This window comes from Nestor notabilis, unplaced genomic scaffold (genome assembly GCF_000696875.1).
Source record: "Nestor notabilis isolate BGI_N333 unplaced genomic scaffold, ASM69687v1 scaffold5872, whole genome shotgun sequence".
In the NCBI taxonomy this organism is placed as follows: Eukaryota; Metazoa; Chordata; class Aves; order Psittaciformes; family Psittacidae; genus Nestor; species Nestor notabilis.
In genome coordinates, this window is record NW_009917869.1 from 56,699 (window position 1) to 73,863 (window position 17,165).

Below are 17,165 nucleotides of genomic sequence, written 5' to 3' on the forward strand. Positions count from 1 at the left end.
GAAGAGCTGTAATTAATTTCATAATGCATATTGTAATTAAAAATATACTTGCTGGGCAATAGTAAGCAGTTAAGTATAAATTCAGATGGCATCGTCTTCTCTCAGTCTGTGTGGTTTGTAGCAGCTCTGTGCTTCCATGTGCTGTGTCTTGGGTTAGTAAAAAGGTATATCCATGTGGAAGTAAAAGCAGTGAAGCATAAAAACCTCTTGGACTGGCAATCTATCTTAAAGCAATCCAGAAAGCGGCACACATAAATTGGCTGCTTCTCCTGCAGCCTGCCATGACTGCAGAGTCTTTCAGTAAACTTGGGGGTCTATGTAGAACAGTGTTTTCGGAGATGGGTAGGGTGGCCTGCCACTCTCATCAGGGTGTCTGTGAAGGCAGCAGCTGTTCTGTGTTCATTTCCAGGCTAGTGTCCAAGAAACTGCACAAATAAGTCAATGAGAAATTGACCCAAATTTATAGTACCATATCATTATTTTGCATTTTCATTAGTATTTCTGGTATTTGTCTACACAGCATCTATAGGAGACACTTGTTACAGAAAAGGGGTCTGTAGTGTGGGTGAGGTTTGTCATAAGCTGTTTGAATGCAAGAATGGAAAACACCTGAATGAGAGGCGGTGTGAGAAGGAGGGTTGTCAGGGCCAGTTAATCTCATGTGAAAATGTGCCTAGGTTTGAAACCTGAATTCACCCAGGACTACGCTTCCCTGGGAGAGCAAAATCTGACTCTTTAAACTAGTAGTGAGAGGAAGAGGCTCTGTGATGCTTAACATTAGTGATCTCTCATCCTGTTGAAACCTGTGACTTCATCGATTTGTAATGGAAATTTTGCAGTGCAAGAATCTCCCTGTTTCTCCTTCCTCTACTCCCTGCCCTTCCCAACCCTGCCCTCCTTAGGGAGATTGAGGATGGGGAGATAGTGAGAGAGGTGGGATCCACCAAATACTGTCATATGTTGGGCAGTGATGATGGGCAGTGACTGCCCTGGACCTTTTGGGATCCAAAGAGCTGTCTTACTTGTGGGAGATCTCAAGAAATCTCTGTTCACAAAATAAGGAAATAAACAGGCCAGTTAGATAAACTGAGTCCATGAATCATCCATCAGGAATTTAGCAATAAGGAAGATCATAAAAACAAGTGTTGGAGGTCATCTGCCAAGATGTTAGAGAGCTGGGCTTGGTTCCGTGTTTTTCAGTGATGGGTTCATCAATGATTGAAGAAAGGGAGAAGGGGAGAACAATGATGTGTCAGAGTTTCTCCTGACTGTTCCTGTATAAACTTTCATAAGAAAGACCCAGGTCTTTGGTAGAGAAAAGAGGTGGTAAAAATAATGTGTGTGACAAGGCATCCTACAAGACCCATGAGGCAGTTGCCAACAGCACTCTGCACAGCCATCAAGTCATTGTTGTATCCAGGTGTAAAGAGCGTTAAGAATTGGAGGGTGCTTGGTGTGTGGGATCTGGTGGTAGCATTTTGCTTTTAGTTGCTTTCGATTCACATTTGTTGAGTTTTCAGCATGATTGTTAAGACTTATGTGGGGTACTGCAGATACTTTGTCCAGGTTTGTTGACTGATTGTCTCTGTGGGAAGTTGTGCTCTTATTAGTAAAAACAACGGAATGTAGAAGGTAAGAAAGCCACATGTGCCTGTGTGTCATAGAGGCTGTTGGAGATCATCATCTAGCCCTTTCTAGACCATCTTTCCTTGTCAAACCCCTTTCTGTGGCTTTGGGAAATGATTGCAGGTCCTGGCGTGGAACCAAGCTGGGGGCAATCCACTGTCGGGAATGATTGGCCAGAGCAAACCAGGCAGTGCAGTTTTGGCAGAGCCATTGTTCAGGCAGCTCTCACGAAACCTGTGTCCAAAAGTGACTCTCTCCAGCCCTGTTTCTGGGATTGGTAGCCCTGCTTTACATCCTGTGTATGTCCCTTCTCCATCTCGGGTGCGGGTGCTGGGTGCAGAGGGGTTGTCTGCCAGACCAGAAGGAGGTCTGCATGAGAGAGAGAGCTGCCAGCTCATGGTTTAGCAGTGTTTGGCACTCACTTGGTGCTGTGGGTCTGTCCTCTGAGTGTTCTGGGGAGGTAACAGTGCCTTTCCATAGAGACTGTGGATGCTGGTGACATTCCTCTGCTTCCTTCTGTCTTGCCACGAGCTGTGGGAACCTTCAGACAAAAGACAATAAATAGACTAGTATCTCTGAAAAACATGTATAACATTCAGATATGTTTTAGCAAGCATTGGGTGAAAGAATTTAACACATTACGTTATTTATTAAAAGCATTTGCCCTAGGTAATGCACACAACCCCCCTACTTGTTCTTTATCTTCACATCTATACCTAGGTATAAAAAATTGAAAACATTACTTACAGAAAGTAAGGTTAATGTTTTCCAGCTAGAAAGTACCTTTCATCTTACAAACTGCCAGATCTCTCTGTCAGCTGTATGTAGATGCCACCACTTTGAGTACAAAATATGGCAGGTGAAAAGTGGGTTGGATCATCCCACGAAGTGCAAGAATGGGGAAGTAAAATATTTTTAGCCAAAGAGTAACGCAAAGCCCTTCTTTGTGGCAGAAAAACAGCATGAGGTCTTTCATGGCTGCATAAAGGAGTTTTGCAAACTAGAAAAAAAAATAATCTTTCATGAGGCTTGAGCAGAGCAAATAACATGAGTGATATTCAATTAACCCTTCAGAAATAGGGGTTAAGGTTGATAATTTATCTGCACTTTCAGACTACCACTGTCAAATTCCTGTGCAAGATCCTATTCAGGGGACGTTGTTGTAAGCGGTGAAAAGCCCAAGAACTTGGCTGAGAAATAGAGGATAAATGGCAGGAGTAATAATCAGGGTTTTATTACAGCAGAAATTTAGTAGCTGGTTCTCCAAGTGTTATGTAATAGGGCTGCTGTTGAAAAATTATTTAATAATCCTTAATTACTCATTTGTATTAGAATGTTCTAAACGAATGCTGCTAGTTTGAGGGAGGGAGCAGGCAATAACTGAGCAATGAAAACATTTATGCAGCATACAGAGGTCATTCAGGAAAGTAAATGTCTCGGCATGTAAAATATTTTAATGCCATTAAATACATGGGCTACATTTCTGCATTGTGAGTGTTTTGTTCGTTTCTAGTTAACCCTCGCTGGACTAAACAGAAGTCCAGGCCGACCAATGGCAGTAAGGAAGTGTATTTTAGTTGAATGTGTAAGTGAAAAAATCCCAAATGGTTCAATTTAGAGAAAAGACGCACAAATGGACGTATCACAGAGGTAAGCAAAATTTACCGTTTCTCATAAAATAGAACAAAAGAATAATTGCTAAAATAAAAGAAGTAAGACATTTTAAAGACACTGTAAAATATAAAGCTCTCTCTGATTGCAAACTGTTGTTTGTCCATGGAGCACTGCCTTTTGTACATGCCTGAAGTGAAGATTTTTATGCTGGTTGGCATAAATACATCCGATGGGTGAGACAGCACACCTGGGTAGGGAAAATTGCTGCATAGAGGGAAAATCTTTTGTGTTGGAGCACTTGGGAAGACATTTCCTAAGCGGACAAGATAACCAGCAAATGTGCTCCATCCTTTCCTTTTCCCTCAAACTGTGGCACCGATAGGAGGCAGGCGAGTGTCCTGAATGGTATGCAGGTGGGAAGGTGTACGTCAGCACTTGCGTTCCTGTATGTCCAGGAGATTTAGCAGTGCAATTGGAGCCTGACATTCCAGGGAATGGAGATATTTTGAAGTGGATACTTAAAGCATGGGTTTATATCCTTTCTGTATTTTCAGTCATCCATTGTCTGTTGTAATTCCCTGGGGCTGTTAATTGTATATATAAATCAAACAAAGTCTATGGAAGTGTCTAATATTTAAAGTGAAAGTCTAAGGCTTCCAGTGTCTGGGGCGAATTATTCTTTTTAGGCCTAACAAAGCTGGCAGAACTTCAGTTAAAGGAAGGACAGAACAATGATGTGTTTCAACTGTGTTTTATGTCATTTGTGCACTTTATGAAGTGCTTGTATAATAATTATTTTATCCCTGAAAACCTGATAGATATTTTTCTAATGGGTTTTGAATTCAATTTGCATTTGAATTGCATTCTTTTCTTTCAACAAATACGTTGTTATCTTTGACTGAAATGTGGATTGAGGAATCACTTGAAACATAATACAGAAGTAGCACTGCAGACCTTAGCAGTCTGAAAAATAATTGAAGTGAAGTAAGGAATGTTAACAAGCTCAAATGTCATCATCTTCCAAAAACTGGCATTTAAGCAGATTCACATTCCCTCTCCTCCTTTATGTGGAATACAAAACCACATACATTGTGGGGTAACTAGAAGAAATGTTTGGTGGAGTTGGTTAAGAAACAGTGAACATGTTATTTTTGTATTTGCTCTTGTATAGCCACATTTGAGCCTGTTTAAAAAAAAAAAGTAGCTTGTATAGTGTAAAGATGTTGGGGGAAGGGATAATGAGTTCCTACTGAATACTAATTGCCTACGAGTTGTTCAGGGAGACTGTATAAGAATGGAGGATTTGTTGTAAATTAGTCACTAGCTGTATTGTGCGTTGCTGTGAGGTTAGACTAGAGCTGTAAAGGTGCCAGCTCTACAAAATCCTTATGATTCACTAACTTGGTGACTGTGTGAAGGAGAAAATACTCTTCAGACTAAATATTATTGGAAAGAGAGCTCCTCTAATGACAGTGTAATCTTTCTTTATAACACATAAGCTTTAAGCTCATTTGAGCTGGAGAGATGGGAGCGACAGATTTTGAGTGGGGTTATTGCTGCTTTTCCAGCTGCAACATCCCAAGGTCTGCTGCAGTTGCAAGCGCTGAGAGGAGGAGTATTGCTCCTCAGTAATACAGGGTCCAGCAGGGTGATTAGTACTGTTACCTTACTGTTAATCTTTGGCTTCTTTAATTCTAGCATTTGCCTGTCCCTAATTTGAGAGTCCTTGTAAACCTCACTTTTAACACGTAAACAGCTTTGAAAAAGCTTGCAATAATTTGTTTACTTTTGAGATGTATGTTCGCATTTTTACTCTGCTCCTATTTTTTAATCTACATCAAAATTGAAAGGTGAGTTAATGATTCACTGTCACATGGTGACCTTTAAAATAGCTCTGGACCACGATGCAACAGCTCCACTCCAAGCTTTCATACTTTAACCTCATTGCTACTGCCCTAGTATTTGCAGCCTGATCTGTCTACATGCCTGGATGCCTGAAGAGAGCAAACATTTACAGCTTCTCCCTCCCCTGTGTTTAGTGGGCAATTTGATCCTTCTTTGTCCATTCCTTTATTTTACATCATTCTTAGACTTGACTTGCTATTGAGAACAACAAAGTGCAACTTTGGGAACCTGCTCTCTGTTTATTTAGCACAAAAATGGACTCAGACTCTGATTCACCTTTTAATTACTCTTGGCCTTCCTTACCTAAAATGAGGATTCGAAGAAGGGCATCCAAACCAGGTAGAAAAAGCTATCTTCTTTTAACTGACTCTTGCTTAACAACTCTTTCTTCTTTTCGTTGTCTGGTTGTGTGCAGATGGCTCTAAACAGCTCACATGAAGTAGATTTTCTTTCTAGCAAAAGTCTACCTCAGTGTTATGCTTTTGTAGATAACAGGGCTGGAAATTGTTAAGAAAAAAGTGTTTCCTCAGAGTTTTGTGCTGTTCTCTAAAATTATTTTTATTTCTTTACTCTCTTATGTTCTTGGTTTTGTTTTATTTTAATTTTGTTTTTCTGCATGCATGTGTAGCTCTCTCTGACTAGCTCTCTCACTCTGGGAGCAGCACGGCACAGCGCTGGCTACAGAAAGCTCTGCTGGCTACAGTTGTTTTAATTTAGGAAGAATTTGGTAATTAAAATAAGCCTCAAGAGCTAAAAGGAATTATTATTATTTTAAATTTATATAGAAAATCTTACCAGAATGAAGAGGGAATTCTTTTGCTTTCTGTAAAATAAAGTGAAAGGGTCAGTTACTGTCTTTGGTAGCAGGGTCAGTTACTGTATTTGCATAGTTAGATATTGGCCTCCCTTGTCGACAAGTCTTTGGGAGGTAAGCATTATGAATGTTGTCAGTATGATAAAGGGGGTTTTAAGAAGCTTGAAAAGCACTACTGGCAAGTTTATGTTAGGAAGAATTAGCACTGAAAGCTTTAATGAGGAAAGATAATTTTTTCCTACATTTAAAAGCAAAGAAACGAAGAGAAAGACTTGGTGAAAAAATGTAGTTTGTGCTTCCTTCCATAAAATTGCTTTTTTGTATTTTAGAAAGGGAAAAAAACAAATAAGAGAAGTAAGATCCATCAGTGTCATTAAAGTCAATGAGCCAGGAGAGCCATGTTTACACAGACTGAGACTTTGACCTAGTTTTAGGGTGAAAAATGTGTACAGAATGCACGCTTTAACATGCAGAACATTTTTGAACTTCTTACTTTTATTCATGGGGAAATCCATTGTTTCCCAAGCGCATAGGAGTTTCTGAAGTGTGTATGGATGCAGATGCAGTTTGCAAAGAAGATGAAATGGGTTGCATGTTGCATGGTGTGTGTTCTTTCCATATTTCGTAAGGGCTTGTTTTATCTTTAAATGCTGTAGCTGCACACCCATCGTCCATGGCACTTTTGTTGTTATTTATTATACCTTTAGACAGCTTTTGGTTTTGTTTGTTTGCTTGGTTTTTGTTAGTACTTCATCTGTGGTAAAGCACTTCATATAGATCTGGTGTTTGCATGTTACGGTATTGGATCTGGTTTCTCATCCTTGTTAATAGTATACCAACACATGTGGCTGGTGTGCAGAACTGACCATGTTATGTGGGGTTGTTTGAGCAAGAAGGTGCTCTTGGATGCATGTCCATGTTTTCGTGGTAAAGTCCAAGGGCTCACTTGTGCTTGAGGAATTGAAATCCTGGCCGCCCATGGGGTGGGAGAAGTGCGTCTGCAGGGGGACAGCAGGCTCATGATCTACACTCATGATCTGTTTCTTCCTGGTCCTATCTGAATACGGCCAGTTGATCCTGGCAGTTAGGTATGGGGTACATGTCTCACAGCTGCATTTCCCTCATGCAGGACTTCAGGTCTCAGCAAACAAGAGGCTTGTAGTGCCTGATAGAACGTGGTGCAGGACTCTTTTCTCCCCACCCTGAAAGTCGTGAAGTTGTTGTGTGCTGGGTGCTCTGGCTGACCTGGGCAATGAAATGTGAGCTTCCTCCCTTCCTCTCCAAACCAGCAGGCTGTTGGTTTCCTGGTCTGGGGTTGGTCCCCCTGGGAGCTGTTCAGACCTCCAGTGGGAGAGTCCAAAGTGGACTTTGCACCACACGCATCAGTGTTTTCTGATTTTATATTCCCTGTGTGCCCCAAGGTCAGCTTTTGTCCCTGCTTGGGGACCTGCCAACTGGGTGGTGGAGCCCTTGCTCTTCCCCTCAAGTCCAGGGTGCTGGCGAGAGCCAAGAGAAGTCTGTGCACCTTTGGAGCCAGCCAAAGCCTCCCTCCAGCCTGCTGAGGCTGTGTGTGTGTGGCGTAATTAAAGGTCAGTTAGGCTCAGCAGAGAATGTGAACATAACTACATCTTTAGTGATTGGGCTGGGGAGGATGTTCTAGGTTTTCTTCCTTGCTGCAAGAAATGACCATAAACTAGGTCTCTTTGCCACTCCTCTTGCAGTGCACAGTCCTACCTGTTCAGAGACAGTGACTCTCAGAGCCTTTTTTGGAGGCTTTAACAACCTTCAGGGATGCTGAGAATACCTGTCGCTAGCAGGCCTTTCCCACTGTGCTGGGAGCTGGGGATTATGCGACAAGTTCACTCAGGCAGAGGTGGGAATTGAAATGTCCCATACCTTGGGAAAGTACTTTATCTGTTGTGCTCTTGTATAACATGAGACACCAACTTATTTCTGTTTGTATATCCATTTGCATAGTAGGTAAGGTCCCTGCTTCAGTGAGGGGGGTCAGGGTTGTGAATCCCATGTTGGAAAGTGATGCTTTCTTGCGTCCCATGTTCTGGTGACAAAGATCAAAGACAGTGATTGACAAGTGCCTTTATCCTCAGTGTTTCTTAGAGGTTACTTTAAGATCTCATCTTGAACATGATGGTATGATTTCTAGCATCTGGATGCCTGATCCTCTCCACACACTATATAGGAAGCAGAGTGCTTTGGTTTCCACTCTGTAGATTTAAGACATTAAATATTCATCTTTATGAAAATAGCACTTCAAAGCCTACCTCACTTTACCTTCCTTTTAATACTATTCTTACGTATTTGCTAAATTTTGCTGTCATGAGTAGTTGCACTGCCTGAATGAAGCACTAAGACACCTGAGTTAGGGATGCAGATCCCTCATTGGAAGGGGTTATATGGTCCACATGTAGACATTCATGCCACTTAGGTCAGCCCCTTGCCAAGAATGCGTGGACTTCTTTCTCCAAATTCAGGTGGCCACTTCTGGATTTAAGGGATTGCATGGTCCATGCACTTAGCTGTCTGCATTTTTTGCTGACTTCATAGCTCTGTTACTTCCAGTTATACATTAACCCTTGCACAGGTTGGTGGGGGTAAATGAGATGAGCTGTCTGAAAACTATTCATTGTATCTGGAGAAGGGAATTTGTGATTTCTTCCCTGGCTTTCGGCTTGGCCTCATTGATGTATTTCAATTCTATTTTGTTGTGTCCTCTCATAGAACAATTTAAGGTTTTGTTTTTTGTGGAAAACCAGCCAGTGTTATGTTCTTTCCCATTTTCCAACACAGGTCATTCAAGGCTATACATTTTCTTACGCCAGAAAGCATGTTTTGAATTATTGCTATGATGATCATGTGCTTTCTTTTTTTTTAAAGTATTTTTATAAGTTTTTTGTGCCTGGTAAAATGTGCAGCCTTTGCTGTACAACTTTGATGACAGCATCACAGAAGATTCAGAGAACTTGTGCCTAGTTATTCATTGGTCAAGGTCTTTTATTTTACCCATGTTTGGAGATAATCCTTCCCAGAACTGTGGTTTTTGTTCACCTACATCTAAATAACACATACATTTTTCTTGACTGATGACCAGGCAGATGGCAGAGAGCTGCAGCCTCTGCTAAAGGAGACATGCCTTTATTTTATTCTTTGTGGTCATGGCACAGTATACAGCCAGAGAACATTCAGCTCTGGTAAGACGGTCAGCTTGATGAGTTGTGCTTGTTGGGTGGTTTCAGTAGATATTTGGGTCATTTTTACCTTAGCATCTTGAAGTCTATTACTGACACCTTACAGAGCTAAAACTCTTTGGGACACTGTCACTCTCAGAAGTAGCAGTAGTTTGCCCTGGCAGTCTTATCTGTCATTTCATAAGCTGTGCTGAACTTCTGTAGGTGCAATAAGAATAAACATTTTGAATGGGTAGGGGACATTTTTGAGACATTTTGTTTGAAAATGCATGTTGTTGATATACCTCATTTTCAGGCACTGGTACCCAAGACAGTGGCTATTACCTGCTGCCGTGTTAACCTGAAGGAAGGTCTGCTGATGGTCCCTGTAAGACCATGATAACTTGTAGCCAGCAAGGCAGGCCAGGGGTAGTTAGTGGGGCTGTAGGAATGCAGTGTGTGATGTGGATGTTTGCAACTGTTTCATCACTTCTTAAGCCATGTGGGCCTGTCCAGTGGAAATAAGTTACTAGCACCGTCAATGTGTAATTAATAATGCTCTTCCCTTCATTCAGCAAAGTCTTTAAATACTTCTCTTGTTACAGATTTAGTTTAACGTAGTTGTCTCTCCACGCATGTTGAAACGGGGTGGAGGTGGGAGTAAGGATGTGCAATGGGGTCATGTTGAAATGTGAAGCCCAAAATTTCCTGCTACCATTTGTGTGTTCATTTAAACCCCAATGAATATTTATTTAGACATCTCAGCTTTAAAACAGACTGACTGGAGCACTGCCAGAAACACATACAGCGTTTAGCAGTGGTAATCAGTTAAGATTTACCAATGGAAAGTACTGCAGATAATGTATTCTGAGGTAACTTGTTGTATTTACAGCAGCTTTCTTCAGAAATTGTTGCTCAGGTTGTTACCGTCTTACAGAATTTTAAAATAATGTAAAACGTGGTATTAGTACTTGATATATAAACAAAAATGAGAAGTAACGGGGATTTTGTTGATTCTGGCTCAGGACATATAATTCATAGTGCAGTTTATTAACTGACTGTAGAGACCTTATCAGTGGGGACTGTTGCCGAAGTCAAGAAACTGTTTCCATAGGCTTGGGTTATGCCATGACTTGGGAATCTGTAATGCCTGGGCTGTTATTCAGGGATATGTATTGAACCTTAGCTGCCTAGCACTGGAGCTGAATACCTCCCTTGCCAGTTGTACCCAGTGGATTTGTATCCAAGAGGGAGCATGGACTGGGGAAGGTAATAAGCATACAAGAAGCAATAGAGAGCCTGATAGGTTCTTTCTTCCTGGTTGTTGGTTTAAGGGCTGTCCTTGGAAAGCTTTACTTGCCACAAGAAAGTATCACCAGTTTTGCCAAATCACATTTCCATATGATTTTAACTGCCAAAAACTGCTTTAGAAAACAATGCTTTTGTACTATTTATAAACAAAGGCTTTGGGATCTTGGCAGACATAAGGAAACGGCTTGTAGCATTGGTAGTTCTCAAGATGGCAGTCACTAAAATGATGTTAAAATTTAAGGAGGGAGAAGCAAAATGAGGTGCATAAGGATGTTTTAATGGAATGAGATATCACAAGGCCTGCCAGGACTGGAAGTGAAATAATACAGTGTGCTGTTTCTAAATGGGAATTTCCAGTTTTCTCTAAGTATAGAGCTTCCTGTTCTTGGGCTTTATGAGATAGCATCTTAAAATGAAATAAAAGCTGTGGTGTAGCATTGAAGTTTTGGCAGTGGTCTGTTTTTTAAAGGAACAACTACCTCAGGCCTTGACAAATGTAGTTTCTTATTCAGTCCCTGGCACCCATGGCAGGGTGGTTGGACTAGATGATCTTCAAAGTTCCCTTCTAGCCCAAACCATGCAATATAATTTTATGGTCTTCCAAAAGCAGTTACGTTGCTGTAGGAATAGCCTGGGGAAAATGTTTAGTGGTGTCTTTTTCTTTCCATCTTTGCAGAAAATAAATTTCTGACACAGACTAAGAAAGATTTTTTGCATGAGTTTCAATGACAGACAAACTGGAATGAAGTTTGTTCAGAGTTTTGATTTCAGATATTTTGCTCGGTATGATACTTTTCTCTGTCACACCATTCTATGCTAGTCTATCTCAGTTCATTTCCAATGGCAATACTTGACTTACAGCATCTTAAAATAAGGCAAATTACATTACAACTGTGGGGTGGGCTTTGTTTTGTTTTGTTTTTAGTTTTGGTTTGGTTTGGTTTTTTTTTTGTTTTTTAGCCTGTTTTCACACAATCTAGAATAAGACTGGTTTCCACTTTTTCAAATTTTGCTCTTTTTACAATCTGAAGATATATGAGGCCTTGACTATGACTGCAAATGCTGGACGGGTGCATGCTCTTCATGTTTGCAAGCAGCTTTAAGAGAAGTGGGTCTGCAGGACAGACTGACAGTGTTTCTGTAGCACTTGTTTTTCTGCTGCTCAAAGCTGTGAAATAGTCAGCCCATGCAGCTTTTTGTAATATTTGCAGTCAGGAACACTCGATTGAAAACTAAACTCTGGACTTCTGTTAATGATTTCTGGTGAGACTGATAACTTCTCATTTCAGTATCAAAAGCAGGTCAGATGCAGTCTTCATCTTAAACATCTTGTTCATGGGTCAAATCTTGACTGATTGCTGTCTCCCTGTAAAGACACTATTGGTGGTATTTTATTTATATCCCTCTTATAATTTTGTTGCTTTTTGTTTTAAGAACAGTAATCTGCTTTATTGGTTTAAGATTAATATTTATGTAGCTTCCAGTAGATAGAATGCTTTAGGAGAGTCATTATTTGACTGCAGTTGAACAGTATTCTATTCCTATAATGTATCAGATGTTAGGTATTTAATATATAGGCCAGAATCATACATATTTCATCCCAGCCCATAAATCTTATCCGATGTACTTGTACAACCACGGATCTCCATGAAGTTCTAGCTTAGATGGAAAATAGAAGGTTTTGTTAACCAAGATACAAGAACATTTATTTTTAAGTTATATAAATGATTTGTGGATTGGACTAGATGATCTCCAGAGGTTCCTTCCAACCCTAACAATTAGGATTGGAACTATAGTCTTCTTGGATGATACAGCAAGTGTTAGGCAATTACAAAATGAGCAGATTTTTGAGTGGCACACAAATATTACTCATATTGTAATCCTTAAATTTGGTGCTTAATGTTTAACTTTGCTATTTTTATAACAGCATATATATACATGAGAAGAAAATGGTTTGAATTTTAGCAACATACTTTCCATAATTTCTTTTTTCCAGATCAGAGACACTCTACCCTTGATGTTCTCAGGAAACTCAAGGCTCCACCTACTTTCTTTGCTGCAACCAGACTTTCTGCCATGATGAGTGGAAGTGATGAAGTATATGCAAATTGCATGGTAGTAGACCAAGTAAGCTTATGTTTGATCTTTTTGCAATTTTTTCATCATCTTCTGTTAAAGTAACTTTTTCGTGTGATAGTGGGATCTTCTGGATGTCAGCAGTGGTATATGCCCAATTAATAAAGTTCTAAAATAAACCCAGTAATATCTAACTCTTCTCAGCTGTATTTTGTAACCCATTTATGAGATCCCTTTTAACAGATTTAGTTGGTGGATAATTAGGATTTATTCTCCCTAGCCTGTAGGAAGAACTCTAAGGCAGCTCTTACTGTCTTTTCTGTGTGTGTGTGTAAGCTGAATAGTGTTTGCTTCATTCTAAGAAACACTAACACAATATAACTTGCTCACATGCAGTCAGATTTTCTAAATTCTATGTACATTCACAAAATAGCTGATTTTGCTGATGCTGGCTAATTTCAGACGAAGCTTAGGAAATAGGTGCTGGAAAATCAAGTGTGTGATGTGTAGGCTGATTTTTCCAAATTAAATTGCATAATGTTTTAGTTCTCTTCCATATGGCTCCCAGACTAATGTATTATACGTATTTTTTGCTCGACTCAAGGATATTTTTAATAAAAGCTATAAATGTATGAATCAATACATTTAACAGAAGGTGTAAATAAGAGCAAGAAATCCAGTAGACTTGCAAATACAAATTCATTTCTATTCTAATTATGGAAAAATCAATGCAAAATCTAGAATCTCTTACCGTATAACTTGCCTTCAACTCATGTGCTCTAAAAATAACAGGCAAAAATAAAATGCAAAACATATAACCATAAATAAAATGGAAAACTAATCTGGTCCTTGTTCCTTGACAATGTATCTTGTTACCGCCTCTTACCAGCAGTACTTTTTTCTCTGCAGGCTGGAGATTTAAAGACTAACTATGTGAAAAGTGAAACATGTCTGAATCCCACCAACTCAATTACGAAGGCTAAGAGCTCTTCATCTCCTTCTCTTGAGAAGAATGAGCAATATGTGTATGTTCCAAATGAAGAAAACCAAAAGCCAGTGAAGAATGGAGAAAATACAGGTGTAAGACATACTGATCCGTATGGAGCAGATTCATACCTTTCATTCAAGACTCATGGATTTATCAAGGATCAGGGCCAACTGTATGCTGACATGAAAAAAAAAAGGTATGGAATTGACTTGATGATATGGCCAGATAAGGATTATTTTTTATAAACTTTTACTTCCAAACAGGAAGAAGAATATGTAGTGATAAATATTATTACTGAGATAAAATCACTGTTTTTAATCATTGATATTTAAATTGTCCTAATGATCTGTTTTCGTAAAATAGTTATGAAGACTTTTTTAACCAGAATTTCACCCTTGTTTTCCTCAGTTTTGTTCTCTGTTAAGAAAATAGACCAAAATCTGTTGAACTCTCTGGGAATCTTTCCATTCATTGCACTAACCTGAACCAACTTGTTCCTGATTACGTAAATTTTTTACTTCAAAAGACAGAGTACGGAGTACAGCTCTGCGTTTCTGATAGGTTCCGACTGTTTTCTGCTTTTCTGCTGGTAGGTGAGTTTTGCTGCCAGGAGAGACGGTTGTCTGAGGACCCTCCTCCAGATGGATTTGAGTTATGCTTGGAATTGGTTGGATTCAGGAATGCAGAGAGCTTTGAAGATGAAAATATAAATTTTGTTCTTACTAATTAGTAAATTTCCTTGATAAAAAGGCTTTACTGTTTCTCTGGGTAGAAGGGGTGTGAAATCAGTTCCTCCTGTAGAAGAGGATATCTGAATCTGTCTCCTACCTTTCAAAAGTGTTTGGACCAGTTGGAGGTAGGGCATCAGATAGATGTAAAAATAGTAAGGAAGCAGTAGTATGTCTGTTATCAGCTAAAGCAGGGAATAACATTTTCCCTACCTTAATTTTGAGTTTCTTACGCAACTCTGAAGTCCCTTGAAATCTTTCAACACAGGTAATACAACAGATACCAGACTACAAGTTATTTTTTTGCAGACCTTTTATTTTTGCTAGCTTTTACTTTTACTATGTGGCAAGTTACTTAGCAGATCTTTAAACCAGCCTTTTACGTCAGAAAAGTTCCCTGGGTAAGTTACCCCCAGTAAGACACATACGCTTGACTGTTGACATAGACACGTATTACTTTTCGAATTTTAAAATGCGACAGTAATTTAATGCAGTTAGATAACTTGTTTCTGAGATGTCACGTGGGCTATTACTAGGAAACATTGCGAAAAATGGTCTCCAGAAGTGTAATGAGGATGTAGTTTTAGGCAGTATTGGTAGATTTGCCCTTCAACAAAGTGAACTGTAGTGGTGTGTGAAGGAATTGTGCTATTATTCCTGGAAGGAAATCTGGCTATTTAGAAATACCACACATAATTTAATGTTTTATGTTGTAAGGCTGGAATGTTACTGCAAGCAGTCAACCGTTCCTTCCAGTCACTCTGATGAAGAGACCATGAACTTGCGCTTGCAGCTAATGAGACCCATCCTCCTGCTCAGGAATCTCACTAATCAAATAGTATCTAGGTGTTTGAAGTATTGATTTAGCTAGAGATTTTTTAGTCTCTTTATAGTCCTATATGTTTTTAAACTTACAGCTTTTGAAATTAATTTTATGAACTGCCTCAGACCCTCCTTCATCTCTTTTGTTATTTCTCCTTCATCCTCCATCAGGTCATGGATGTAGAAAAAAAGATGTTTTTGAATAGCCATATCGTATCTTTCAAATAAATATATGCACAAAATATTCATATATACCCACGTATCTTAATACTGAAATCTGAGCTAGTTGTCTCAGTTCTCCTTATCATTGATATAGAGGGGAAAGGTACCATGTGTGGAATAAAATATTCTAAGGGAGGTGCTAAACACTGGTCTGAAAATCATCCTCCACAAGTGTCTGACTGTGGTGGGAGTTTGTGTGGTAGCAGGCGATGCAAACTTCTGTTCTGCAGATCTGCAGATCCAGAAGGTCGCGTCCATACAGAGTGACTGAGAACCTTGGCCAGGTGACTTAAAAACCTGAGAAGGACCTCAAGAGTGTGACTTATCCTGACATAATCATGGTGTTTTGGGTTGTCATTGAACAGAGTATACAGTAGTATTTTGCTTGTGGCATTAAAGTTGAGATGTATTATTACTTGAATTAATGGGAATTAAAGACTTCATTGTCTGATTTAGTTCAAGTCTCGATGACCTTGAAGTAGATGGTGGAAGTGGAGATGTTTCGGACAGATCCCATGTTCGCTACCCTCCCCACAGCTCTTCAGAAGCCATGGCTAGTAGCAGATACGGATTAGATTTATCCACCAGTCTACAGCCTGAGGTATTTGATACTATCTTGCTTTGCCTTGTTTTCCTTTTAAGTAATTCACTGACAACATCTGAGAAACATCTGAACCTGAAGGGGAAAAATGATTTCCTGGTTAGCAGTTCTAGTCCCTCTGGAGAGCAGCACATACTGGGGTTGTGGAGCTGGAGCTCCCCAGCTGTTGTGGACAGGCTCAGCAGCAGCTGTGGGAAAGGTCCATCAGAGATTTGCTTCAGTTTTGAAAAAAGCATCATTTGTCAGAAGCATTTCAAAGGAAATATCTCAGGTTCAGTGAATCAGCATTTTCTAACCAAAACATGTTTAATCAGCAAATGTTTAACCAGCTGTAGTTATGTGAAAGGGTAACAGCTTTGTAAAGTATAAAACCAGACTGCTGCCTATTTTAAAACAGTTGCTAGAGTCGGGGAAATTCAGGGGGTTTTGCGCATTGATGACTGTAAATCTCTCCTCTTCATCATGGTTTTCTAAGGTATCCTGACTACTCATTTTCATTAGATAGTGGTGCCTTTTCTGCGATCTTCAGACACATAGTGTGTTTGTTTGTTTGTAGGGATTCTTTACATTTTTATTAGGCAGACTCTTTCTCACTGTAGAGCCTTACCTGACTTTGAGCAGATGACTACATGAAAAGAGAAAAGAGTCCAGCATAAATACTGAATTCTGTTAGGGCTACTTCTAAAAACAGTAAGGTAAGCAGTTTATTAGTAGGCTTTGTTGAAATGCGATGTATCAAAAATCAGGTGTGTTCCTTTCAAGCTTTATCATTGACATATTTGGGGATCAGAAAATTTTTTCACACACAATAAAAAAAGAGAAATAAGAAAAGAGAAAGAGGCTAACCCCTTTCTTCGGAAACTCGGGCATCAATAATTACCAATGCAGGGTGTAAGTCTTCATTAAATGATTGTGAGGTATTAAAGTACTAAAATCAATGGTTTCCTTGGTAAAAGAAGATACCTTGGTCATTGGATATAATGACTACAACGCTATTGGGATGGTGCTTGCCACCAAACTGGAGAAGAATGTGAGTTTTCTCTTAGCCTTTTAGTCTAACTTGCACCCACAGATTTTTTTCTGTAATATACAAAGATTTATCATGGTGGAAGTATGACAGACTTCAAGTCATCAAAAATTGTACTTCCACTTAAAGCTTTAAAGAAGCCAAGAAAACATGTGTGGCCAGCCACCTTTCTTTCAGAAATTCTGTCACTGCCTTCTTTTGTTTATGCTGCTGATGCATTTCAAAATTACACAAATTTTAATTTGC

General features: G+C 39.5%; 1 protein-coding gene across 1 annotated transcript in view; it reads left to right on the forward strand.

The window, feature by feature from the left end:
* The window catches only part of ARHGEF28 (Rho guanine nucleotide exchange factor (GEF) 28), a gene marked incomplete at both ends in the record, with an annotated part of 93,409 nt that overhangs the window by 31,251 nt on the left and 44,993 nt on the right, over positions 1-17,165 (forward strand). The window contains 3 exons of the mRNA XM_010009442.1: positions 12,452-12,582; positions 13,441-13,715; positions 15,748-15,892. Of these exons, the coding sequence (XP_010007744.1) occupies positions 12,452-12,582; positions 13,441-13,715; positions 15,748-15,892 (551 nt within the window). The remainder of the gene's footprint in view (positions 1-12,451; positions 12,583-13,440; positions 13,716-15,747; positions 15,893-17,165) is intronic.